Consider the following 26,052-nt stretch of genomic DNA (forward strand, 5'->3'; position numbering starts at 1 on the left):
AGCTCTGCTGAAGGTAGTAGCGACAGTCGTGTTGATGTAAGCACATAGCTAAGCACGAAATGCGGGCTCTTTCTACAACGCACCGGATGAAAGTGCTGCTATTGTCTTAGACACGACAACCTCGTCACACCACTAAGAAAGCAACAATCGTTATTAAAGAAAAGAAAGCTTGTTTGAAACAATTAGGTCCCGTACAGTTTACGTTGTGCTTAATTACGCATAGCTTTGTTCTCCGTCTTTATGTGGGCATCACCGCAACCATAGCCAAATAATGTGCTTTGCATGGGACTTCAACGTGCTATTTTTGCTACCTTCATGTTTGGTATAGTATTTCTTAATTTTGGTTTGATTACATAATTTATGTGCGTTGGAGAACTATAGTCGGTACGACATCGAAGTTGAAATAAAACTGCACGGGAGATGGAACACAAGTAGACGTCGACAGGACAGGCGCAGTCATTCCGGTTAGGTTAGCTAATCTGTCGGTCGGTAAGTCGTTCACCATCTCTCCGCATTTCTGTTAACATCAGTTTTTCAAATCACACAGAAACGCCGTGGCGCTGCTTCTGAAAAAAAAAAATCGCAACTGTCCAAGATTTCGGTTAAAAGTGAGGTTTAATTTTCGACGAGCATGCGAAGGCCGGGCCTCGAATATATGCCACCATGCTCCCAGATCAGGAACACAGGATCACCTTCCGGTCACCGATCGGTTGCGTCGGCCGGATGTTGCCCTTGCTGTTTGCGGACGCCGAGTCTCGGAACCTCGCGAGCTGTACGAAAAGCCAGTAGAAGACGTGAGACACACGAGTTGGACGTGTTGCCGCGCTACTAGGTTCTCACACAAGAAGTGCATACCAGGAATGAAAACTTAGCTCTCGTCATGTCTCTTTTTCTTTTCTTTTTTTCAAAACGAAAAAAAGTGTGATGTAGTCACCACACATCTGCGCCGAAAAAGACAACATACACGTACTGAATAATTCAGCGAGGGCTTTGCCACGTTAACTCTGACAAATTATTCTGCATTGTAGTCATCTCAGCGCATCTAACAAAACTTCACTATCGCCACTAAGGAAAGGCGGAATGTCTATTAGAAAAAGGCATTGCGGTAAAACTACATCAAAGTGCTAAAACATCCACGAGCCTCCAAATTACGGCGAAACGTCAACTGCGTGCACGGTGTGCCGCTTCTGCATCTGGAGTTTATCGGTTTATGTAACACCTAACCCCTTAAAGATACGTTAAACGGTTTTTGACAATTGTGTACAAACACATTAAGCCGGTAACTGAAGTCTTTTTGCTCGTGAAAGTTTCATTGATGCGTTCAGCTTTGATTGATATGTGGGGTTTAACGTCCCAGAACTAGCATATGGTTATGAGAGACGCCACAGTGGAGGGCTCCGGAAATTTCTGCTACCTGGCGTTCTTTAACATGCGCCATAATCTGAGCACACGGGCCTACAACATTTCAGCCTCCATCGGAAATGCAACCGCCGTAGCCGAGATTCGATCCTGCAACCTGCGGGTCAGCAGCCGAGTACCTTAGCCACTAGACCACCGCGGCGAGGCGATGTCTTCAGCGTGAAGTTCAGCATGAAAGACAATAGGTCTGAAGTCTAAGGAGGCTTTGAGAGAGGCAGTGAGCAAAATAATAATCGATGGTGAAGTCCCTGATGGATGGAAACTTAGCAGGATGAGCATGATCTATAAAAAAGGGGGGCACAAAGCTGACATAAACAACTACCGTCCTATAACAGTGACATCGGTGGTCTACAGGCAGGTGATGAAGATTATAAAGGAAAGACTGCAGGAATGAATAGAGGAGAAGGGGGTGCTGGGGGAACTGCAGAATGGGTTTCGGAAACACAGGAGGTTGGAAGACAATCTGTTCTCACTGACGCAGTGCATCGAAATAGCCGAAAAGGAACACAGGCCCCTGTGGCTAGCATTCTTGGATATCAAGGGAGCGTACGATAGCGTGGTTCAAGAGGAATTGTGGGGAATACTGGACACACTAGGCGTGAAATATGTAGTCACTAATCTTTTAAAGGGTATCTATGAAGGTAACAAGGTAGTTACAAAGTTCAAAAACAGGTATCCAAGCCTGCAGAGGTAAAACGGGGGCTTAGGCAGGGGTGCCCCCTGTCACCTTTATTATTCATGATGTACCTACAAGGAATAGAGGCAAAATTAGAAGGAAGTGGGCTGGGCTTCAACCTCTGTTTAGTCAAACAAGGAAAACTTATTGATCAGGCACTACCAGCATTAATGTACGCAGATGATATAGTGCTAATGGCCAACAACAAGGAAGATTTGCAGAGATTGATGGACATCTGCGGTAATGAGGGAGATAGGTTAAATTTTAGATTCAGTAAGGAAAAATCTGCAGTCATGATTTTCAATGACAACGAAGGTAGTGAGCTTAGGATACAGGAGGTCACGCTAGAGATAACAGATAAATACAAATATCTGGGCGTATGGATAAGCAATGGGACCGAGTACCTGAGGGAACAAGAAATATACGTGACGACTAAAGGTAACAGGAATGCAGCAGTGATGAAAAATAGGGCACTGTGGAATTACAATAGGTATGATGTTGTGAGAGGAATATGGAAAGGGGTCATGGTTCCTGGGCTGACGTTCGGCAATGCGGTCTTGTGCATGAGATCAGAAGTTCAAGCAAGATTATAAATTAAGCAACGTGGAATAGGTAGGCTTGCCTTAGGAGCTCACGGGAATACACCAAATGAGGGTGTACAATGTGATGTGGGATGGGCATCATTTGAAGGCAGGGAATCTAGCAGCAAGATAAAATTTGAGAAGCGATTGAGAGAACGGGGGAGGAGCGTTGGGCTAGGAAGATATCCAGCTTCTTGTACATGAAGAATGTCGATACAAAATGGAGGAAGCGAACCAGAAAATTGACTGGTAAATACTTGAAAAACAGCAGGGGGACAAACCAAAAAGAATTATCGGTTAAGAAGAAGGTGAAGGAAGCTGAGACCGATATGTGGAAAATCGGCATGATTAAGAAGTCCGCACTAGAGTTCTATCGAACTTTTAAGCAGGAAACTGCCAAGGAAAGGATCTATGATAATACTCGGGGTAGTTCTCTACTGTTTGAGGTCAGGACGGGAGTCTTGCGAACCAAGACATATCGGGCCGAATACGAAGGGGTAGACACGGTACGCAGTGTGTGTGAAGAGGAAGAAGAAACTGTCGAACACTTGATAATGTTCTGTAAAGGGCTTCACCCTATAGTTCAGGGTGATGGCGCAGAGTTTTTCAAAGCACTGGGGTTTAGCGACAGTGAGGGCAAAATAGACGTTAAGCGGGTAGAATTAACTAGAATGAGGTTATCTGATTGGTGGCTGAAGTCAAGGCACGAGCGAAAACTAAGCCCTTCACTCCAAAGTGCGAGTCCTCAACCTCATTATTTAAAGGAAAAAAATAAATCTAGTTTTTGGTTCACAAAGTATTGCGGCTTGGTGGCGTTAGCCACCGCCCGATGCAAAGGGTACAGCCATATCAATCCATCAATACATCGTGTGTAACTTAATATGAAATTTTAGGTGCGAGGCATTACACAAAAGTTAAAGGTGGTCACGTAGGCCTGTAGTCCTCAAAAAGCACAAGACAGCTTTTACTGCTTTTTGAGCGGACGAAAGGCGATGACGGTGTTCCAGTAGCATCTGCACGGAGAGTGGCCGATCGTCCAATTGTCGCAATGCGTCCGAAAGCTTCTGTCTTTCAGACCGCTGCATACGCGCCAGCCGATTGACTGACAAGCCTCTTTTTCTTTTCCTCTCTCTTTCTCTTCTCTTTCCTCTCTCTCTCATCTTTATGCCCCACTTTTTCATTTCCCCAGCGTAGGGTAGCAAACCGGGCATGTGCCTGGTTAACCTCCCTGCCTTCCCTCTTGTTGTTCATCCCCCCCCCCCCCCTTAGGTGCGAGCGTCACAACAGGCACCACTGCGCAATACTTTCAGGCGTCCTAACGTTGTTAACGTAGCGTGATTTTGGGACGTCACTAGAACCTCGCCTTTGTTGCCCGCCTTGGTGCTGAAGCTGTTACGGAGCTCGGCGGCTCACCCGAAGGTCGCGGTTTCGATCTCGGCCGTGGTGGTCACATTTTAATGGAGGTGAAATGCTTGGGGCCGTGTATTGTGCGATGTCAGCGCACGTTAAGGGGAGATGCGAATCGAAAAACACAAGTTTTTTTTTTTTTCAAAATTACATACTTTTCGTTTTTAAGTTCAGCTTCACTGCTTTCCCAATTAAAAACTGAAGATTCTGATAAAACTCGAAGTAGGTTAAAATCGCTTTCAAATACGACAAGGTGGCTCCTAACAACAACAAAAAAAGAGCTCATTGTCTAAAGTTCTCTCGAAATTGTCCCATGGCTCCTTGCCGTTTCATTTCTCTTGAGGAGTTCAGTAAAGCCACATGCTCAAAATAACGATTATTGCCAATCATCATCATCATTATCATCATCAACATTCATTAATTCATTCATTCATTCACTTTCCCTTAAGGGCCCCTGACGGGGTATTACACAAGGGGGGGGGGGGGGGTCGGACAAGGATACACAAAGGCGATTCCAGAGCAAGAACATAAAGTAGCTTAAAAATCAAGAATTGGAATTACAGGGCAATAATGAAAACAGACCTCGTTATACAACTAATAGACTGATTAAAATATCAGATAAAGGCAACTGGCTACACGGAAATTACGACGGTGCGGTTGTAAAATGAGTTTCTAGTAAGGTTTAAACATCACAGTATTTCGTTCGTTGGCTGTTGCAATTGGAAGCCGATTCCAATCCTCAATTGTTAACGGGAGGAAAGATTTGTTAAAAGCGTTGGTTGAACCTTTTAAATTTTGGACATTCAAAGAATTGAAGAGATGGCACGAAGTTCGAATTGGTGAGAGAAGCAGGGAGACATGCAAGTAAGAATAATTGAAATACAGTCTGTGAAATAAACAAAGGCGTGCTATTTTTCGTCTAAAAATCCAGAGAGGTGAAAGACAGGGATGATTTTATAGTAGTAACACTTGGGCGGAAATTGTATTCCAATCTCTCATGATGTAAGAAATTACTTTTAAAAAACAAATCTTTCACATAGATGAGCTTTCACTATTTGAATGCGTTTTTCTTAAAATCCACTTTAGGGTAACTTCTTGAGATTGGACATCCGTGTTTTGGTAATATTCATGACGCTATCTGGTTAAAATTTTGCCCCCATATTCTGTAATATGTGAAGGGTGCAAGTATCTCTCCTAAAACTTGATATCGCCCGTATAGTTATTGCAAACCTGAAGTAAGCAATTAGTAAGGGCTGAGGATTCTAAAAATGTTTACATTAAAGCTTTTCTTGAGCGTCAAAATGTTTTAAACGCACTTTCTAGATAGTTATTCGCATTCTACAGTGCAACCGAATCTGGGCACACTGGTGGAGCAAGATGACCCATTAATGGCTCAAAATCATGAAAGTTTAGTGGCGTAAAGAAGTTGTCTGAAACAAACTATACTCGTTGTCATGGTACAAAACAAAAACTATGCAACTTACTATAAGACTAATTACATATTTTAAATCAGCGTAAACGCCTATATTACAGCAGAAATTTTATTTCCCTACGCTAAAGATCACCGCGACTATTTTTTTCCGAATCACATCTCCCCTTAAAGAACATCACATGGTCCAAACATGAGACGCCATATCTACTACGGCGTACCTCATAACCATATCGTGCTTTTGGGGACGTTAAACTTCGCATCTTATCATTGTGGCCTCAGTGCGTTTTTCAGTACAGAACTTGGCCTCCGTGATTCTCCGCGCGCCATTGGACAACCGCGAATTATGGAGCTTATTCCCAACAGCCTGGAGAAAAAGGTGAGAACGAATAAGAGCATAGCTTGAGAGCATAGAGTAAGCATTTCTTTCCCGGAGCTTCTTTGATATCAGTTGCTTCGCTGAAGCTATGGCGCGACTACAGCTGTTTCCTAACCAGTCATATAACTTTTTTAAAAACTCATTTCAGAGACTATTTAGCGACGGACGAAGTTAAAAGGTAACTATACACAAAAAAAACGTACAGTAGGAAAAAGGTCTAAACAACATCCGCATATACGATCACTCGCCCAGAGCTCATTCTGTAGTGTTAGCAATGTCTGGGACGCGGTCTTTTCTGGATCTGTATAAGCAACGTTCTTATTTTTTTTATACTTCATCAGTGAGGCAAAGGTTAGTCGGCAGAGAGATAAGACACACATATTCCATTTCGGGCAATCGAGATGAGTGCAAGAGTGTTCCGTTGCAAATTATATCCGATTCTTGACAAACTATATAAGTACATACATCTGAATATCGAGATTTTTCGTTGGCATTCGAATCAGAATTACAACCGACACGTTTAATCATTACAAACACACAGAGCCCCGAAAGTTAAAGGTGTCGGCATTGAGCTCGGAGACTCGCAACGACTTTTATCAAGTCTCTGTGCTTTGTACTCCGATAAGAGAAGTGTACCGAGATGCAGCTACGCGTGAGAAGAACTAGCGGGTTTATCGACGCGAAACTTCTGAGAAATTGGGCCTTGTGAAAACTCTGCGAAGTTCCACCGGCGCATGGTGCGTTCCGCGGCGCTTAGAATTATTCATGATCGGGCGAGCCCCGTTTCCATTTCGTGTTCTACTTTTGAAAGGTCAACGAAGCGTTGTTCCGACAGCAGCTGGGATTCCCATGAACAATGTAACGCGTTCGCGCTCGTTTTCTAAAGCCGAATGCTCCTTTGAAAACGTACGCCGTATTGATCGACTGATTTCTGCAATGCTATACCGCCAACAGGAGGCAACTTTGAAGTGTCTCTCAATTGCTTCTTCAATTTGACCTCGGGCATGGTCCGTAATTATTTATTGAGGCATCGGCTCCAGCAAGAGTGATGAAAGAAAATCACAAGGCAATGACGTCATCCTATTTAAACATGACGCGACATAACGTGACGTCACGGGATGACGTAGTGATATGATATGACATTCTCCCTAGATCAAAATTGGGTCGATCATCGAGGCAGTGGAAAACCATGTCAGGTGAAAATAAGCTTCCGCGTATAGACACGAGAATTCGTAGATCGGCTAAGAAAATGCACGCTTTTGAAACCACTAAGTGAATATTGATTGATTGATTGATTGATTGATTGATTGATTGATTGACTGATTGATTGATTGATTGATTGATTGATTGATTGATTGATTGATTGATTGATTGATTGATTGATTGATTGATTGATATGTGGGGTTTAACGTCCCAAAACCACTATATGATTATGAGAGACGCCGTAGTGGAGGCCTCCGGAAACTTAGACCACCTGGGGTTCTTTAACGTGCACCCAAATCTGAGCACACGGGCCTACAACATTTCCGCCTCCATCGGAAATGCAGCCGCCGCAGCCGGAATTCGAACCCGTGCCCTGCGGGTCAGCAGCCGAGTACCTTAGCCACTAGACCACCGCGGCGGGGCTAAGTGAATCTTGAGTGGGCGAAGCTGGGTCCATTGCGTCTACGTTGAAGTCGCCGACTGATGTAAAGGATTTGGGCTTGTAGGTGTTTTATATTGTTCCGTCCTAATGGTTACTGATATTACTGAAATGTCAAACAATTTTTTGTGGCTCACGTATGTTACACTAGTGTTACCCCACTTATGTAAATTACGTGACATGAAGCGACGGTTGATGACAAAGCTAAGTCCTAAGGTCCACAATGTCTACGTTGAAGTCACCGGCCAGTATAAGGGTTTGTGCTTGTCCATGTGTTATGTTGTCTTGCCACAATCATCACGTATACTCGTCTATTGTAAACGTCTTTTTTTTTCATTCACATACATACATATGTTTTGAATACAGCAACGGTTTTCTAACCACCGTGACAGCGGACGGTGAGCGTCGACTACAAAGCTAGGCCCTAAGGTACAAAAATGTACACGTTGAAGTCACCGACTAGTACAAAGGGTTTGTCCTGGTAGGTGTTTTACACTGTTCTCTCACAACTGCAATAGATATCGATCTATTGTCAAAAAATTCTCTTTTTTGCATTTTACATTCTTAAGTCTCCCCGTGACGGACCAAATTATAGGCTAGGCCTTCAGGAGCTTCTCATTCGCCCTTAAAAAGAGTATTTTCTCTTTCCAGTCGTCCTATGTCAATGCACAAGCTACCCTGTGCGTTTTTTTATTTGATGACTAAGTTTTCGTATGTCATTTTCCGATAACGTTGCATACGACACACGAAATATGACGTCGACTAAATGTGTCTAAAGTAACCAGCCAAAGCTTTCGAAAGCGTCATAAAATACCTTTGAACAAACACTGGTAGGCGGTTCCCGTCGTGCTGACGTATGTTCGCGAATATTAGATATTACATACCGCCTCCGAGGTGACGTCGAGGGTTTGAGTGCACACCATCCAGGTGACGTTCTCTGTATAGGGAGGCAACGTCAGGGAACCGGAGTAGAGAAAGTACGACGTCGGAGGGATGCCGGGAAGCATCTGGCTCAAAAAGAGCGGAGTATCCTGTGGCGATAAAAGAGCCGAGAAACGTACTTTGACCGACTATTGAGATCGATACCTGTCGGTAGTGATAATTGAAGCTATCCGACTGCGATCGCTCCTGTAAAAAAGTGAACGAACAAAACGAAGGCAATGGTTTCGTGAATATGTGCAGGTTTTTGAACCCTAGCGAGCGACATACGTACATAACTAATGGCTTGTCATGCAAGTCACTGTAAACAAGTTTAAATTAGGTGTCACTTGTGTAGTCTGATAATGGTTTGATGACATAAACATGTATTTGTGAGTGTATTTGTGCGCGCGTTCGTGGGCACAGCTTTATGTGCATCGAGTTTTTCACAATACTACCTAAAGAGAAATCTGACGCCACAGTCTATGCGAATTTCTGATGGGGCGTTGGAGAACTAGGTATGACTACTTGTGAGGCTTGTGTTGGCTGGTGTTTGGCGAGGCTTTGGCTCAAAAGCGGATACGAGTGCGTAAATAAGCATGTCTAAAACAATACCGTGATAAATAGATCTCATTTACGCACGTTATGTTTGTAAAGCAAAAGTCAACTCACCCCTTCGGCTTAACGAAACAGCGAAAGAAACATACAACTAGCAGTGGCAGAGTGAATGCTGGCTTTGACGTCTGCCTGCCACGTTAAGCGGCCGTGCATTACTTTTCACGCTTTGGAGAACTGTGCATCAACTCAAAAGTTTCTAATGTTAAATTAAACTCATTTCTGTGCAATTATACGAAATAAATAGCTTACTACTGGCTTCTTCGGTTAGAAATCAAACATTTTGACGCAAGGAATGCGTTGAATCTAGACGAGTCTTCGAGGTGTCCTGGCTCTACGTCAACCACACAGATCTGAGTCAAGTTCGAAGCTCACATATCTCAGCATTTCTATGTATCTAACCCCGGAGGAAGAAAAAGAAAGAGGAGAACTTAGCTGGTACTAGCGCAATACATATAAGAAGGAAAGACGACACAGACGTAAAGTAACGTAGGCGCTAAACGTACAACTGTTTCTTTCATGCCAGTCACGCCAATCATATACCTGCGCAAGAAAAGACAGCTCATCTTGCGCGTGATCTAATTCCAAGATACGTTCTTTATTTATTTATTTTTTTCAAAGAAATTGTTGGTGAAATTTCACACAAGTTCCCCATATCGGCTACAGCTGTACGGCTTCTTTTATTTCACATGTCAGCCGATTCCGAGACCAGATTCCGAGATGCAGCTGTGCAGATTAGGGGAGAACCCACATTTACATTGCGCTGCCAGAAACCCTCTCGCATTACGTCACTCAAGTTCAAGCCCCCCGTGTCAACCCAACACGTGACCGAAACGCTAGAGCATGTGGTAGGTTTCGGTATTCCCTGTGGTGTTCCGCTTTTGAACTCCCTGCGTGAGCCGGCCGGTCTACGCCGAACAAGCGTGTTTCGATTCAAAGCTATCGGGCGCAACGCCATAAAGTCTCGGCAAGTCTCGTTGCTTGCGTGATCCTGATGCAGAAGATCACGTGTTCGGCCGACACTGTTAGCTTCAAAACGGGTTGGCTTGCAAAGACTGGCGGCATGGCGGCATGCTCCTTACTTTCTTTTTCTTCCTCTATGCGTCCAACAGGTCACGGCACCAGTTTTTTCATTAGGTGAGTGTAGAAAACTGTTTTTGCGAGTCCGTCTTCTCCTGTAAACCAATTGAGTGTTTCAAATCACAAATGACTGTGCACTTCACAATGAAGCCATGTTTTAGATGTCCGACTATGTCCAAAATGTAGAAGTGTAGTTTTTTCTGATATATATATTGTTTTAGTTTTTGAGAGCTCTCTCAAATGAATAAACATTCATTCATTCATTCATTCATTCATTCATTCATTCATTCATTCATGAAAACAGGCCTTGTTTCATTATTTAGTCACAAAGGACACTCGTAAACTCGCACGAAGTAGGTCACTTGAAGTCACCGTGAATAATATTGGGCAGCTGTTCAAAACATGAATATGTGTATACCTGATTTGATTGATATGTGGGGTTTAACGTCCCAAAACCACCATATGATTATGAGAGACGCCGTAGTGGAGGTCTCCGGAAATTTCGACCACCTGGGGTTCTTCAACGTGCACCCAAATCTGAGTACACGGGCCTACAACATTTCCGCCTCCATCGGAAATGCAGCCGCCGCAGCCGGGATTCGAACCCGCGACCTTATGTGTATACCTGAATTACCTTCAAAGCGTCCTGTTGAAGCAAATCCATCCCAGCATGGCCATGCAAATAAACTACACTATACTATACTGTAGTGTTCTGTAATGTATTGTACTGTGATGCATAGGGTATTAATGCAAGGCTGTTGGCTCATTTACTCAACTTAACAGCACTAAGACTGCAGATATATTCAGGTGACAATGTGAAGTGCTCACAACAACGAGTTTATTTCGCCGTAGCGGAATATATACCGTCGGGAAAACAAGAATAAATAAAGTTATAACGAGACAAACTCTTCTTTAGAGGTTTTGAACAAGGGTTTTGAAAACGTGCAATGACCAGCGCACCACAGAGATCTTCGAGGCTCACGTGATTCACACGCGCACTCACTCATCCGTGAGCAAGGCTTCCGTACACACGGTGGGAAAAAAAAAAGAGCGTTAACATGCAGCAACTCTAATCTTAGTGCATGTGCCCTGAAGGAGTGCTTGTCATATAATTTCATTTGTTGTTATTTTTCTTAGGTTATATATTCTGCTACGGTGGAACAAGCTCGTTGTTGTTCGTGAGCGCTTGGTATTGTCTCTGAATTATGTGCCTCGTCCTAGCGCTGTCTTTAGAAGTTCGCTATACAGAATTCTGCATTGTGTGCGACCACTATGCATAATCTAAAGACCCTAAACGTTTACGAAAAACGGGAGTTCCAATCGAGGACGGTGTTAAGCTGTGTAAGAACATTCGCCGGTCAGTATATATATATATATATATATATATATATATATATATATATATATATATATATATATATATATATATATATATATATATATATATATATATATATATATATATATATATATATATATATATATAGTTCGACTTCGCGGTAAAGATACCCTCCCGAGGAGAACCCGCGGACAGGTGGCGCCAGCTCACCTAGCATCGGCTAAACTCTCGCGAACTCCTTCGCTTCGTTTCGGCGAGATGCCGCACCATTACGAGTCGCACGGATATGACGTGTGATTGAACTAACTTAAAACCAATGGCGGTGTATGCGAGACCAAACTCGATAATTTAGTGCGAAAAAGTGCGAGAGCAAGCTCGATAATTTAGCGAAAAAGCTGCAGCCGGACGGATAATAAGCAGCCGAATGTCGCGACGAACGGACGTAACCTCGTCAAATAACATAACCCACGCAATGGTTCGCATTGCGAAAGAAAGAAAAAACTAGCAAAAACATATTAGCCATTACTTGTGTGAATTTTCCTTGGTATAGCGGCAAAAGCAATAGCTTTCTTTTACACGTAAATGTAAAAGACGACTTATGAAACGTTGAACTAAAAATCTGCGGCGCCGGCGTACCGCGTTGGCAGCGTCACAACGAGCGCTGCGAAAAATCATCACAGCCTGATGAAGTCAGCACATGGCTTCACCATGACGTCACAGATCGCTAGAACTTGTGACGTCCTCATTACGTCACACAACGTGACATAAAACGCTGACGTTATCGCATAACATCGTCGGTTGATGACCAAACATACCCCCATCACAGAGGCGGGGTAAATTTACGTTATGTGCAAAACGCTTTCGTAGAGTTGGAGGCTCAGGGAGTTTTATTCCGTAAGTAATGCTTTTTAAAATATACAATGCCAGTTACGCTATTATAGAAATCATTCCAGGCATAATTTTCCAGTGCTCTGAGAATGGAGTCGTACCTTGCTCTTTTCGGGTGAGTCCATCGCAGATATAATAGTATGAAGGGTGTCCGGACATTTATCGTAGGACAGCTGCGGGATTTGAAAGATATTGTGATTTCCTGTTAAGTACAGGCCAACAGATTCCTTCAGCACAACTGTGGCATTCTTCAAAGATTTTAGAAAACAAGAACACGTTCGCAATGTTACGAATAACGGAAGAAAAATAACACAAGAATACGAGCTGTAGCATCGAGCGTGCAATTCACAAAACGAGGAAAATCGCCCTACAGCACTCAAACGAGCTTCCCAAGCCAGTCGAGGTGGCGTCAGTTTAGCAACTTTTTAGACACTCATATTTTATCGCAAGCTGCGATTTGCTTGCATTCCAGCGTACAACACTTGAAGTTGCGAACAAAACATTTCCTATTGTGAAGTCTTGGGATCCATACTTTAAGCAAAATATTCGCTTCAGAAAATAATCTTATATCGCTCTGTGCTGACTGTCTCTATCTTGGGGTGGACGGGTTAATCGTAATTCCATGCATCCGTCACACGCAATAACTACTGCAATTATCCTTAAAATTCTAATTCGCATAATTTGGACTAATACAGTGGGCCTTATAACCCATTGAAAATATTGTCTCCAAAAATTCATTTTTTATCGCTCCATGTAGCAGAAATCATATCGTAAGAATAATCACAGAAATGTTACCCTCGAAAAATTCTCCAAAGCAGGCTTAACCCGATGTGAAACTTTTACTTAAACAATGATTCTTTTTCATATAGTATTAATAAATGCACGGCAGGTGTTAGACATTTTATCGGCGCATCGTTAGCGCAGATACTCCCACCTTGAAGGAGACACATCCATAGCACTTTTATCTATACAATAATTTGTCATGATTTATATTCCTCTAATAAATGTACGGCAGGCGTTATACGTAGATATGTTATGGAGATGTTAACGCCGATGCTCCCACCTTAAAGAAGACCGCGATGACAGCCAAGCCATCTCTCTCCATGCTCGCTTCTTCCAAGCTACTGAACTGGTCGTTGTAGTGGACGAAATGGGCCTTAGTAAAAACAGGGTAAAAGTAGACAGTGACAACATTACGACATCTATCAACAGAAATGAAACAGATCTGGTTTTAGCCCTCGATTTGAAAAACTATCACCTGATATTTTTTTTTACTTTTTTCAAGACGCTTGTTTTGAGTTTAGCAAAAGTTGGTTTTAGAGTACTTGGTGCTCTACTATGGGAGTGCATAAAGCCTTCTCGTGGGCATCACACTTATTGACGCCGTGAACGAGTTCAAGAGAGATATGCTTGTTTGAACGGATGTTTAATGATTCAGAGTATAAGGTACTCTACTATGGCAGAGCAATTATGTCTACATATGCACAATACATGGTAAACGAAGAACACACAAATGAAATGTAGAGATCAATATTTCCGGCAGCTAGTTTACGCTGTTTACATGGTTGCCAGCGGGCGATGTAACTTCGTACGCCGGCGAACGTACAGATATTCGGCCCCTGAAGGTGCGCCGGCCACATGCGTATCTGTATGCGCCGTCATTTAGTAATTGATGCTTTCTACTTCGCGGGATTGTCGGTGATCAGCCGTTTTTGATGTGGCAATATGACATTTTATTTCTTATTCTGCGTTGTTACATTTCCTCTGCTTGGATATGACACCATCTTCGTTGCATGTGGCAACCGAAGTGTCGACTGTCCAATCATAGAGAAAGAAAGAAAAAATGGCAGCATATCCACGGAGTGAATGATGGAGAGTGGGGCGAAGCATCCGTCCGTCCATTCGTTCTTGCTTCCGTCCGTCCATGCGTGCGTCTGTGTGACCGCCCATGCGTCCATCCGCCCATCCGTGCGTGCGTCTGTTCATGCGTCCGCACGTCCATCTGTGCGTCCGTCCCTGCGTTCGTCCATGCATCCGCTCTTGCGTCCGTACATGCGTCCATCTGTCCATGCAGCCACCCGTGCGTCCGTCCATGCGTCTGTCTGTGTGTCCGTTCGTCCACCTATTCAACCCTCCAAGTACCACCATCTCGCATCTTTTCATTATATATTCCTCATATGGAAGCACCGTCATCCAGCGGACATTCCAAGGACTGAACGAGAGGAGGCACACGCAATCTTTCTTACGGCTTGCGCTTCGTGTCTACTTCCCACTTTCAACCACCTCGAGTTCATAGTATATACTAGTTCACTGTATTCATGGCACTGCGGCCCAACTCTCGCTAAACCTTTCTAAAACCAAGGAAGTTACGCCCTGTGAGTATAACGTAGCAACCCTTTCTTGTCAGATAGTGCTCAATGTACATGCCAATGGCTGCTAAGGGTGAATGAGAGACAGGAAAATTCGGCTTTTAGGTAACGCACACGCTGCGAATTTTTTATTGTTCAACAACGCACAGAAGAAATCTCCCACCGGCACCACCTTGGAGGTCAAAATGTATGACTGGTTACACACTACGACTACTAATACTACTACGAGGGACGCACGGGTTGCGTTTTAAGGAGCTTCGCGCCTAAACATTGGCAGAACCCACGTACAGTGGGAATCAATGATATGCGAAGCACGAGTGAGAAATGTTGATATGTCACTTTCAAATCAGCACAACGTTACGAGGTGGAGGTAGATGATGCCGTACATGACTTTCGTGTCATGATTATCATATTTGGATGTGTCGTTTACCTTCGTCATCTATTCACGTCACGTGATACCAAATTTAGTATATGTGGAGCTCGCGAAACGGCCGCGGGTGCGCTATTAGCGTGGTATGTTGTCATGTTCTTACAAGACACGCGTGTCAGTATTATCATGTTTGCACCAGTCATATATTTCGTCGTCCATTGACGTCACGAAACACCAAATTTGGTATATGTGGAGCTAGCAAAACGGCTGTGAGCGCATTATGAAGGGCCCAATATACTGCAACGTAACGTTGACGCGCGCACACGTTCGGCACAGCGACTCTACGTTAGCAAAACGCGAGCACTCTATAGTCTGACGCCAGGCGAGACCGGCGCGACCAGCGTCCGTCGGCGCGGCCCGACAGCAACCGGTGCGAAATTCGCGCCGATGCGTTACCCAGGCAACACTGCGTCTCCCTCTTTTTGTGACGGAGGGACGCCGGATGCGCTGAACAGCGCATGCGGCAAAGAAACGCAGCGGGGCGCACGCCTGCGAGTATATGGCAAAACCGGCGCTTGGCGTCGCAATGCCGGCGTGACGCGACGAAATGAACGCCGGCGAGCATGCGCACCACTTCACATTGAAAATGTATTGGCATTTTGACTGTGGCATGCAGTCCTGTTCTCACATGACACGCATCTCATGTTGATCGTGTTTGCACCAGTCACTTACCTTCGTCATCCATTGACGTCACGTAATACCGAATTTGGCAAATGTGAAGCTAGGGAAACGGCCATGAGCTCATCATGAGTGTGGCATGGAGTCATGTTGTTACATGACACGAATGTCGTGACTATCATGTTTTCATGTTTGGACGTGTCATTTACCTATGTCGTCCATTCACGTCGCGTAATACCGAGTTTGTACATGTGAAGCTAGCGAAACAATGGCGAGCGCATCATGAGCGTAGAACGTAGTCATGCTGCTACATGACACGCGTCTAATGATTATCATGTTTGCGCCAGTCACATACTTTCGTCATCCATTCATGTACCGTAATACCGAATTTGGTACATGTGACGCTAGCCAAACGGCCGCGAGCGCATCATGAGCGTGGCATGTAATCATGTTGTTACATGACACGCATGTCATGATTTTTATGTTAAGGTCTGTCGCTTGTGTTCACCATGCAATCATGCCATACCATACCAGTTTTGCAACATGCTATGTCGAGAAAACCACCACAAGAGCTGCAGGACCGACATGTGAATCATGACATTCATGACATACATGTCATGATTTTCATGTCATGACTAGTCAGATATGTTCGTCATACAGTCATGTTATGCCATGTTAAGTTTGGTATCGATACTGTTATCGAAACGGCCAGGAGAGCTAAAAGTCATAGGCGGACGGACGGACAGACAGACAGACAGACAGACAGACAGACAGACAGACAGACAGACAGACAGATAGATAGATAGATAGATAGATAGATAGATAGATAGATAGATAGATAGATAGATAGATAGATAGATAGATAGATAGACAGACAGACAGACAGACAGACAGACAGACAGATAGACAGATAGACAGATAGACAGATAGACAGATAGATAGATAGATAGATAGATAGATAGATAGATAGATAGATAGATAGATAGACAGACAGACAGACAGACAGACAGACAGATAGATAGATAGATAGATAGATAGATAGATAGATAGATAGATAGATAGATAGATAGATAGATAGATAGATAGATAGATAGATAGATAGATAGATAGATAGACAGACAGACAGACAGACAGACAGACAGACAGACAGACAGACAGACAGACAGACAGACAGACAGATAGATAGATAGATAGATAGATAGATAGATAGATAGATAGATAGATAGATAGATAGATAGATAGATAGATAGATAGATAGATAGATAGATAGATAGATAGATAGATAGATAGATAGATAGATAGATAGACAGACAGACAGACAGAGAGACAGACAGACAGATAGATAGATAGATAGATAGATAGATAGATAGATAGATAGATAGATAGATAGATAGATAGATAGATAGATAGATAGATAGATAGATAGATAGATAGATAGATAGATAGATAGATAGATAGATAGATAGATAGATAGATAGATAGATAGATAGATAGATAGATAGATAGATAGATAGATAGATAGATAGATAGATAGATAGATATGCTTCGCATATAAAAGATAAGGGCGAAAACTCCCATAGGCCTCAGCACCCAAGTGACTCTAGCGCACCTGGTGGTTGGTGACAGCAACTGACCTGCGCTTCCTCTTTCAGTTTCACTGGCTCGAATTTCGGATCACTGAGCGCAACTGACGTTTGGCTATGGTGAAGGTAATCATTGCAGATCACTTTTCTCAGCCGAAATGGCAAGGCTGTCGTTTGCCGCTTGAATTTAGCGCTTTCCTATTTTGTATGGCTCAAAATTGTTCGTGCGAATTGAATTCATGACGTAATTTTTATTTAGACCAAGTTATAATAGACAGATATGCAGGTAATCAGGTCCTTGGCATCTGGAAGCCACCGGCGTCACAGGTGTTTCTGTAGCGCGTTTCCGCTGCCTCCTTCCATGGCGGACGACATTGATCACTTGGAATCGTTGCTTGCAATCCTTGCCAGCTGTGAGATGAGGCCCCTCGCTGAGGGCACACTCGGACGAGCACTCGTGGTCTTCTGCATAAGACGCGGCACCACATCCCCCGCAAATCGTGTTCTTCGGGGCCAGGAACACGTCGGCATGGTGACCCAGCCTGCCACAGACGTAGCAAATGTCCGTCTGGCGTCTGTAGAACGGAGGGGGTGCGGGATCCACCGCGTCACATGTCAAACCACGCCATGCAGGCGTCAGACAATGTCAACTGTGCAAAAACTGGCTCGTTTCAAGATTTGTAGCCATTACAAAGAGCTCAGCCATAATGTATTTATCATCATCAGTCAAGGAATCAACAACATGTACATAATTTCATAGAGACGCGGTTAGTCCCCTCGATTCTCCTCAGAATTATGAACATTGGTCTAGCAAGTGCTTCCGTAGTTAGAAAATTATAATGATAGATGTGCAGCGGGTACCTTGCGACTATGCCTGCAGTGTTCACCCCAAGAGATGTTCTAATGAGCTCTAGAATCGCCACTCCTATTACGCACAGGCTTAGGTCTTTTTTTTCTTTGTGTTTAGGGAACACAACAATACCTCGTACTTGATCTTGCATTTCTGACCATAAAGTTTCGAAACGTTTTTAGACAATTACAAAACCAAAGTGTTCCAATAACCTTCGGGAAGAGTTTCGATGTTCTACCGAACCTAATATAATCCGCCTCACCTCCATAGCGAATGTCTTGCCGTCCATAGTGTGCTCGGAGCCACAAGAATCATCGAGACCCGCATGGAAGTGCAGATTGTGCAGCAAAAACCGGCCGGGTAGACCTGTTCCCTTCAGACTCGGTTGGAGGCCACCTAGAACCCGGACCTTTACTGCGAATAGCAAGGAGAAAGCAACGACAAAACGTCACGCACGTCTCGTGGCCTTGAGTATATCTTTTTTTCTTTTCTTTTTTCTTCAAATACGTGGCTTTTCAGTGCAATCACGTGCGCACGCGTGGACAAGTGAAGCCTCCCGCGGTGATCTCTGAAACGACCGAGCGCGCCATGTTCAAATCAGCCAATGGCTGATAGATGGGCATTCTACGAGTGATTTTCCAACGTCTTCCGTCATTTGTCGAGGGAAGAGAAAGCAATTTTTAGCTGGCTTTGATAATTTACTGTGAGTTTTAGGCAGCGTGCTAGGCTATAACATTTGGGTCACGTGTTCTCGGGAGCATCTACTACCATTCGGCGGCGTTTCCTGACCACGCTAAAACGTGTTGCAGGACACCTTTAAAGAGGAAATCGAGTTTCGTGGCGCGGATGATGACAAAATAGCCACATCGGTATACCTTTTCGCCTTCGGGTCGTTTAAAGTGAATTCTTAAGGGGCTCTACGGGTTTAGACATTCCAGGAACGACGTCCGCCGTGATGACGTAGTTGTTACGGTTTTCAGCTGCTGGCCTTGAGGTCACGAGTTCGATCCCAGTCGCAGCGGTCACATTTCGATGGAGGCAAAATGGTACATGCCTGTGTGCAGTGCGCGTTAAAGAACACCAGATGGTCGGAGATTTCTGGAGCCCTCCACAACAGCGTCTCTCGAGGTTTTGGGGCGTAAAACCCTGGATGTTGTTAATATTTTTCTAGAAATGATTAAGATACAGGTCTCGGATTAAGGCAACGAGTACCAGTCCAAGTAGGATGATCGAGCCAATATCGAGTCACTCACCGCCGAATTCGGTGTCCTTCACCTTGTACTGCGAGAACGGGCCGTCATATCTGTGCATGCGCAAATCGGCTCTGGCTCTCTGCAGCTTCTCACTGCGCCTCGGTGTGGAAAGCTCAATGGGCGACTGCCTCCTTCCCGTGCACGGATTGAGCTTGAACTTTTCCCGTGCGCTGCTCCCAGAATAGCCTGGCAATGGAAACGTGACCGGTTATCAGACATGACAGGTTAAGATTGTGCTGAAGGCTCCGGAGCAAACAAAGACGCCTTGCGGTCTAAAACTGGGTATGTCAATTCTGAAGGCGGTCACGGCTAATCTCTACATACATGTAATTCAACATATACAATGCATGCACCGGGCGAATGGTGGCTTACCGCTTGGACCATCGCAGAACTGCAAAGCTACTGCACGTATATCGGTAGGAACCAAAAAAAAGGAAAAAAACGAGCTTGCTTTACGTGCAAAAATCCTCATCTTGACTTGCTCGCTTCTTCAGCGAAACGAAGTTGAAGACGCTCTTTTCGTTCACGTTGGGACTGTAGAGGTGTGAAAGCTCTGTACCTGCCGTGTCGGTGCACACACGACAAATAGTGTTGAACACTGATGTCAATTCAGCGGCCTTCCACTGGTGTGTGTGCCACCTCTACTGAACGATTTTTTTCAAAGCACTTTGAGGCCTTTGGCATGGTGCCACTTCCAATATATCGAATGTTCAGATAATGGCAGTAAAGAGAATGTCTATCGACGCGTGCACATGCCCTACACATTTGCATGGGGATTTTAAGAGCATTTTACTACTGTTCGACATACACAATAATCCGTAATATATGAGTTTATTATTTCATGCACGCACGTATTTATAATGCCGAAAAAGCATGTGCACATTCACGTACAAGTACAATCAGTTCAATCAATTTCAGCAAGGACCCTCGAACGAGTGAAAAGGGCAGTTAATTCATCTTTTACGACTCATTTCGAGCCTATATATCACAAGGATAACGCTTCGAATTTCGGTATGTTCATTAGCCCTTCATTCCGAAGTTAAGCACAGGCCAAGAACACGAACCTTCAAGGGCCGTCGTGGTTGTAGTGGACTGTCCACGTAAAACTTGCGCCGCCATCTTTGTCGCACATAAACGGTGACCATTTCTTGCGTACCTGCGTTGAACAACGACAAGTTATATACAAAACGGGCCCCTCAAAACAATTCTCTTTTCATTCGTAGCGAGGAACTCGTCTCCGCAGACTAACCCTTTAGGTTGCCATACGGTAGTTTGTCAGCTGGCGCCTCGGGCAAAGATCACGAAGCACGAGACACTATCTGGCACATGGCCTCCGACAGTGCATACTGATTAGCACGCCATCTCAGAGGCCATGTCTGGCAAAAGAAGAGTTCCACAGTCGTCGCCTTGATTACGAGTGGCGCTAGCTAACACTTCCGGGCATTACACATACAGAAATATTGAATAAAGTCGACTTATAGCGTCTACTATCATACCTAAATTATTTGGTCATCGTACTCGTCGTTAGTTGTGGCTTCGTAAAACACCAGCGAAAAAAGTTGATTTTCCGTCCCCTTTAACATCAGTATACGTCGTAATTACTACACTACAATTATGTACGACGATTTATGCCCGCTATGCTTCTATCAGCCTAACTGTATGCTGGCTTCAATTGGTTGTAGCAGAACATTTAGTATAATAATTGGTACATGCAAGCGGATACGCCTTATGGCATAACCACGATATATCAAGATACATCAAGCCGGTGCAACGCTAACTAAACAAAACGAAAACGGGTGGGTACGGTAGCATGCGCATTATTTTGCCCAGTACTAACGCGTCTCATTCTTGCATTGTCAATGGGGCGTGATCATAATTTCAGAGAAACTAAGCACGGCTTGCGCCGACCAGTAAGACGTGTGGAAGTTCTAGTCAATTCCGGTCGGCGATATCAAATAACCGGACATGTCACCATAAGTTATATAGATACCATAAGATAGATAAATACAATGATTCTAGAGAGCATACAAGTTTCCCACTCAGCACTGCGGTTGTCGTTGTTTCTTCGCGAAGAGAAATCGTGGAACAAGTAATATCGGAACACACGTCGAAAGATCCAACAACGTCCCCGTACCACGGTGTCTCGCCGTTTCGAGCCTCCGCTTTCTCTGAACTGCTGTCTTGTTTGGAATTGTGTTCCTTTGATACATTGGCTACTAGGAAGTAGACTAACGCAACGACGTAAAAGCTGCTCCTCGTTAGAGGAAAGTGAAAGTATAAATGCAAATACGTACGCGAGTACGCGTCTTGAAAGCATCGTCACGCGGGATTGAGACGTCAGGCGTAAATTTTTGGTCGAATCGTAATCGAACACGCAGCAGGCGTCGATCGCGATACTGTGGCCTTTCGTGCACGTTCGTTACTGGTAATGATGATTAGGATCAAGATGATGGCGACGACGGCGGACTACAAAGAAAACGTTACAAATACAATTTCAAAAATAAAATGGCGGACAATCACAACTGAACAGGAAACTGAAAAAGGTGTGGGAAAAGTTAAAGCACCCGTATAGCGCCCCAAAAAAAATTCATTCACCCCCGACTGGGTCAATCCACTGCATTCGGTATGTACCAATGCCAGTGGACAAAAACAACAAAATAATACGTAAATTCGTCAAACAACAATAATCGTACACGTGCCTAAATAAATATTACGAAATTGAGAAAACATTGAAGTCACGTTGCATGAAGCGTCACATTGGAATGGGTTATGAGTGGTATAAATACATAGTGTACTGAGCCCAAATAAATGAATTAAAGGAGATACAGCAAGACCGGCAAGACTTACTCGTTAAAGCAGTGTAGAGACGAAAAGCTAATTAGGCATTCGGGCGTACACGCGCACTCGATCGAGAATAAAGAGAACAACGAAGTTAGAATAGAACTGCCAGCCCCGTGATCGCGCGTTGCTTCTCTGCTCTCGTTATTGGAACTGCAATTTTTTTATGAACATTACCAATTTAAGGGTAGCTTTAAACAACCCACTTTATGCGCAATTCTGGGAGTGGCACCTGATACGATTCGATTCCCTTCCCACTTAATAATACATGCGTTAACGTAACTCCTCACGCTACATGGCACTTTTACACCGTCGTTTGCCGAAGCAGATGGATGCTTTGACATGGCTCTCCGTTACAGCCTTTGAGCGCCCCAATGATTACCTGGGTTTGATCAACGTTCTAACCATGCTTTTCTCTTAATGCGAAAGTGGTTCATGCCGGGATATACCAAGGCTCCGCTGACCTACTTTGGTCACAAATATAACGTAATGAAGTATAAATATAAACAAAGTGTAAAGAAAAAACAATAAAAATTTCCGTGGTCGTACGTCGAACCTATATACGACCTCTTGCTCCACTGCGCGAAACCGCTGAGAGCGCTCTAAATGTCGTCACCCCTAGCTTTCCGACGAGCACGCGCCTCGACGGGCTGTGATCTCGTGAGCACTCGCTAATCTGATTCGGGAGCGTTGTATACGTCTCGTGCTCCCACCATGCTTCCACCGCAAGTTTGCTTTGAAGTTGTGGTGGTTAAATAGAGCACGAAGGTCACCTCGCTCGCTGCCGCGGCCGCGTTTGCGAAAGGAGCACGCTGCTCACGCACAATGAAGTAAGAAGTCGAGCTGTGAGAGTTGTCAGTCCGTGCTCAGCCTGTGTAAGCTCACTTCTTGCGTGCGTGCTTTGCTGCAAGTGTCGAGCTGCTTGCATTTCTTTGCGCGTCTTCGCAATTCGTTGCTGCAACCTTGATGTATTCGCCCTTGTGGTGGCACAATGGACAAGAAACGCTTAACTGCCTCTGTGAAGACGCGTTTCACTTTCGTGTTACACCGATTCTTTGACAGAGGTATCAACCGTGGGCTTTCTTTTTTTTTTTTGCTTTTTAACGGTGATTTCTTGCTCACTGACAACGCTGCCGATGCCGACGCCGCAATTTCCACGCGGTATCATGTTGAAAGAAATTTTATATATGTATATATATATATATATATATATATATATATATATATATATATATATATATATATATTGTGGGCATTTAGTATACGCATCCTCTTCACCGGTACATTATCATCATTATCATGTGTGGCTCATGCATCCCCATCGTTGTCGCGTAGCATCATCATCTTGGTCAGATCATCTCAGCTGTCGGCTGCCGGTTCTTCGGGCCTAATAAAGGTCTTCCAAACCAAGACTCCATACGTGGTGGAGCGTGCTGTTGGATCCCCCGCCATCCTCTCGATCACTCTACCCCCTGGAGCTACGTTCAGGTCGCCGCTTGGGCCAGGTGTCCGGAAATATGTCGCACCAAGAAGAGGTCGGTGCTGCAGCCGTTCCCACTCCGCCACCGCGTGCCGCGCCTTTTCACGTCATTAACAGCCTCCAGCGTGAGCCCCATCCCTTCGCTGGTATGCGCGGGGAAGATGTGGAGGAATGGCTGGACGATTTCGAACGGGTCGGCGCTGCTAACCGGTGGGATAACACCTACAAACTCGCTTACGTGTCATTCTACCTCACGGGTGTCGCGAAGACGTGGTTCCTCAACCACTTCATGGACATTCCCGACTGGTCAGCCTTCAAAGATCAGCTTCGCCATGTCTTTGGCACACCGGCTGTCCGTTCAGCTCTCGCAAGGAAAGCTCTTGCGACTCGGAAACAGCACATCGGGGAGTCGTATACATCCTACATCGAGGATGTCCTTTCACTTTGCCGCCGGGTTGACACCCCAATGACAGAGTCAGACAAGGTACGCCAGCTTCTTAAGGGCATTGGACCCGTCGCATTCAATGCCCTTGCAATCCAGAATCCGGCTACTGTTGCTGACGTTGCGACAACCTGTCAGCGCCTCGAAGAACTTGAGTCGATGCGCCTACAACCGGACAGTGACGCGGCCCGTATTACGACTGATCCAAACCTACGAGAAACGATAAGGGTAATAATACGCGAAGAATTAGAATCAATGGGATTCACACTACCATCAGTATCTACCATTCAGCCTTCTTCAACGTCATTGCGGGATGTCATCAGGGAAGAGCTCACGTCCATGACCCACATGGCCAACCTGCAGCCCATTGTCACTCGTACTCTACCATCGTTGCCGCACACCGCCGCCGCACCACCAGGCACCGTCAGCTCGACGTCCCCGCCACGAACGTACGCGTCGGTTGCTGCCGCACCTCCCACAAGCTTTCCCACGAGCTTTTCATCACCACCGCGTGAGCCGTCACCTGTCCCTCTGACTTCTCTCTCTCCTGGTGCAGTTAGCGCAAGCTACTACCCTCCTCATCGATCGACTCGGCCTACGTGCTATTATTGCGGCTATCGTGGTCACATTGCACGCTTTTGCCGCAAGCGCCAGCAAGACGAGCGCCGAGGGTATGACATACGCGAACGGGACTATACCGCAGGAGCCTTCTACCAGGGTCGCCGTTATTCGTCACCGCCGCGTTGGTCTCCATCTCCGCCAGCATCGGGTGAACTGCGCAGTAGTCACCGATCAACCCGACGCCGTTCACCGTCGCCTTACCGTCGCTCTTCTTCTCCTCTTCAGCCCGCTTCCCTTACTTCTGATCGGCGTCCGGAAAACTAAGCGATGCAGTTTTTGGAGGACAAACTGCATTCCAACACAAGACTCCAATTCCTCCAGCGCGCCCCTACAATATGATTGCGGTCACAGTTGAGGGAGTGGACGTTGATGCTTTGGTGGACACTGGGGCTGCGTTTTCTGTTATTCGTGCTGATTTGTGTGCCCGTCTTCGAAAAGTCACGACGCCTTATGATGGACCGACACTGGTTACAGCCCAGGGAACAATGATTCGCCCTTCCGCTCTCTGTACTGCCCGTGTACTAATCGACGAAATTCTTCATCATATAGAATTTGCTGTGCTATCCCCGTGCTCCCATGAACTCATTTTAGGCTGGGACTTTCTTTCCTCTGCTTCTGCGGCTATTTGCTGTGCACAACGTGTCGTCCATCTTACTGACACGGACCACTTGCTCAACGACGAAACCTACAGGCCACTTCGACTCATCGCTGCAGTAGACATCGAGTTACCACCAAACGAACATCAATTAGTGACAGTTTTGTCCAACGACGTCGACTCTGGCGACATTTTGGTCACTCCGTCACCGTATTGCCTTAATAAAGGCATAGCTCTGGCATCAGGTGTGGCTCGCTTCAACGATGGATCAGCTGTCCTCGCTGCTACAAACACCACACCAGATAAAATTTTACTGCCGCGGGGCACTACTGTCGCCTGCGTTGCCGATCTGGAGCCTGTGTGCGTCGTGCCTCTTACCCCTGCCTCCTCTAAAGGCCATCCTGGAGATCATGCTGCTTCCTCGGCCTTTACAGCAGCCATCAACAAGGACTTGACAGACTTGCAGAAGCAGCAGCTGCTTGATTTGTTGCAAAAGCATACAAACTCTTTTGACGTTCATTCATCCAGCCTGGGTCAGACAACTGCTACAGCACATCGTATTCAGACCGACGGAACATCCATTGTGCATCGTCGTCCGTA

General features: G+C 45.1%; 1 protein-coding gene across 5 annotated transcripts in view; it reads right to left on the reverse strand.

Moving 5' to 3' along the window:
• Positions 1-596: 596 nt before the first annotated feature.
• LOC142803719 (carbonic anhydrase 1-like) overlaps positions 597-26,052 on the reverse strand; it is a 121,939-nt gene continuing 96,483 nt past the window's right edge. For 3 of the 5 annotated variants that reach the window (XM_075889448.1, XM_075889450.1, XM_075889449.1), the window contains 7 exons: positions 20,541-20,632; positions 19,477-19,662; positions 18,486-18,637; positions 13,437-13,529; positions 12,475-12,546; positions 8,418-8,564; positions 597-770 (listed from right to left, as the gene is read on the reverse strand). In XM_075889448.1, coding sequence (XP_075745563.1) covers positions 675-770; positions 8,418-8,564; positions 12,475-12,546; positions 13,437-13,529; positions 18,486-18,637; positions 19,477-19,662; positions 20,541-20,595 — 801 coding nt within the window. In that variant the 5' untranslated portion in view covers positions 20,596-20,632 and the 3' untranslated portion in view covers positions 597-674. Of the gene's footprint in view, positions 771-8,417; positions 8,565-12,474; positions 12,547-13,436; positions 13,530-17,609; positions 17,949-18,485; positions 18,638-19,476; positions 19,663-20,540; positions 20,633-21,770; positions 21,890-26,052 lie in introns of those variants that run through there. The other 2 variants (XM_075889447.1, XM_075889451.1) reach the window with 2 other exon arrangements.

This window comes from Rhipicephalus microplus, chromosome 3 (genome assembly GCF_043290135.1).
Source record: "Rhipicephalus microplus isolate Deutch F79 chromosome 3, USDA_Rmic, whole genome shotgun sequence".
NCBI classification, from domain to species: Eukaryota; Metazoa; Arthropoda; class Arachnida; order Ixodida; family Ixodidae; genus Rhipicephalus; species Rhipicephalus microplus.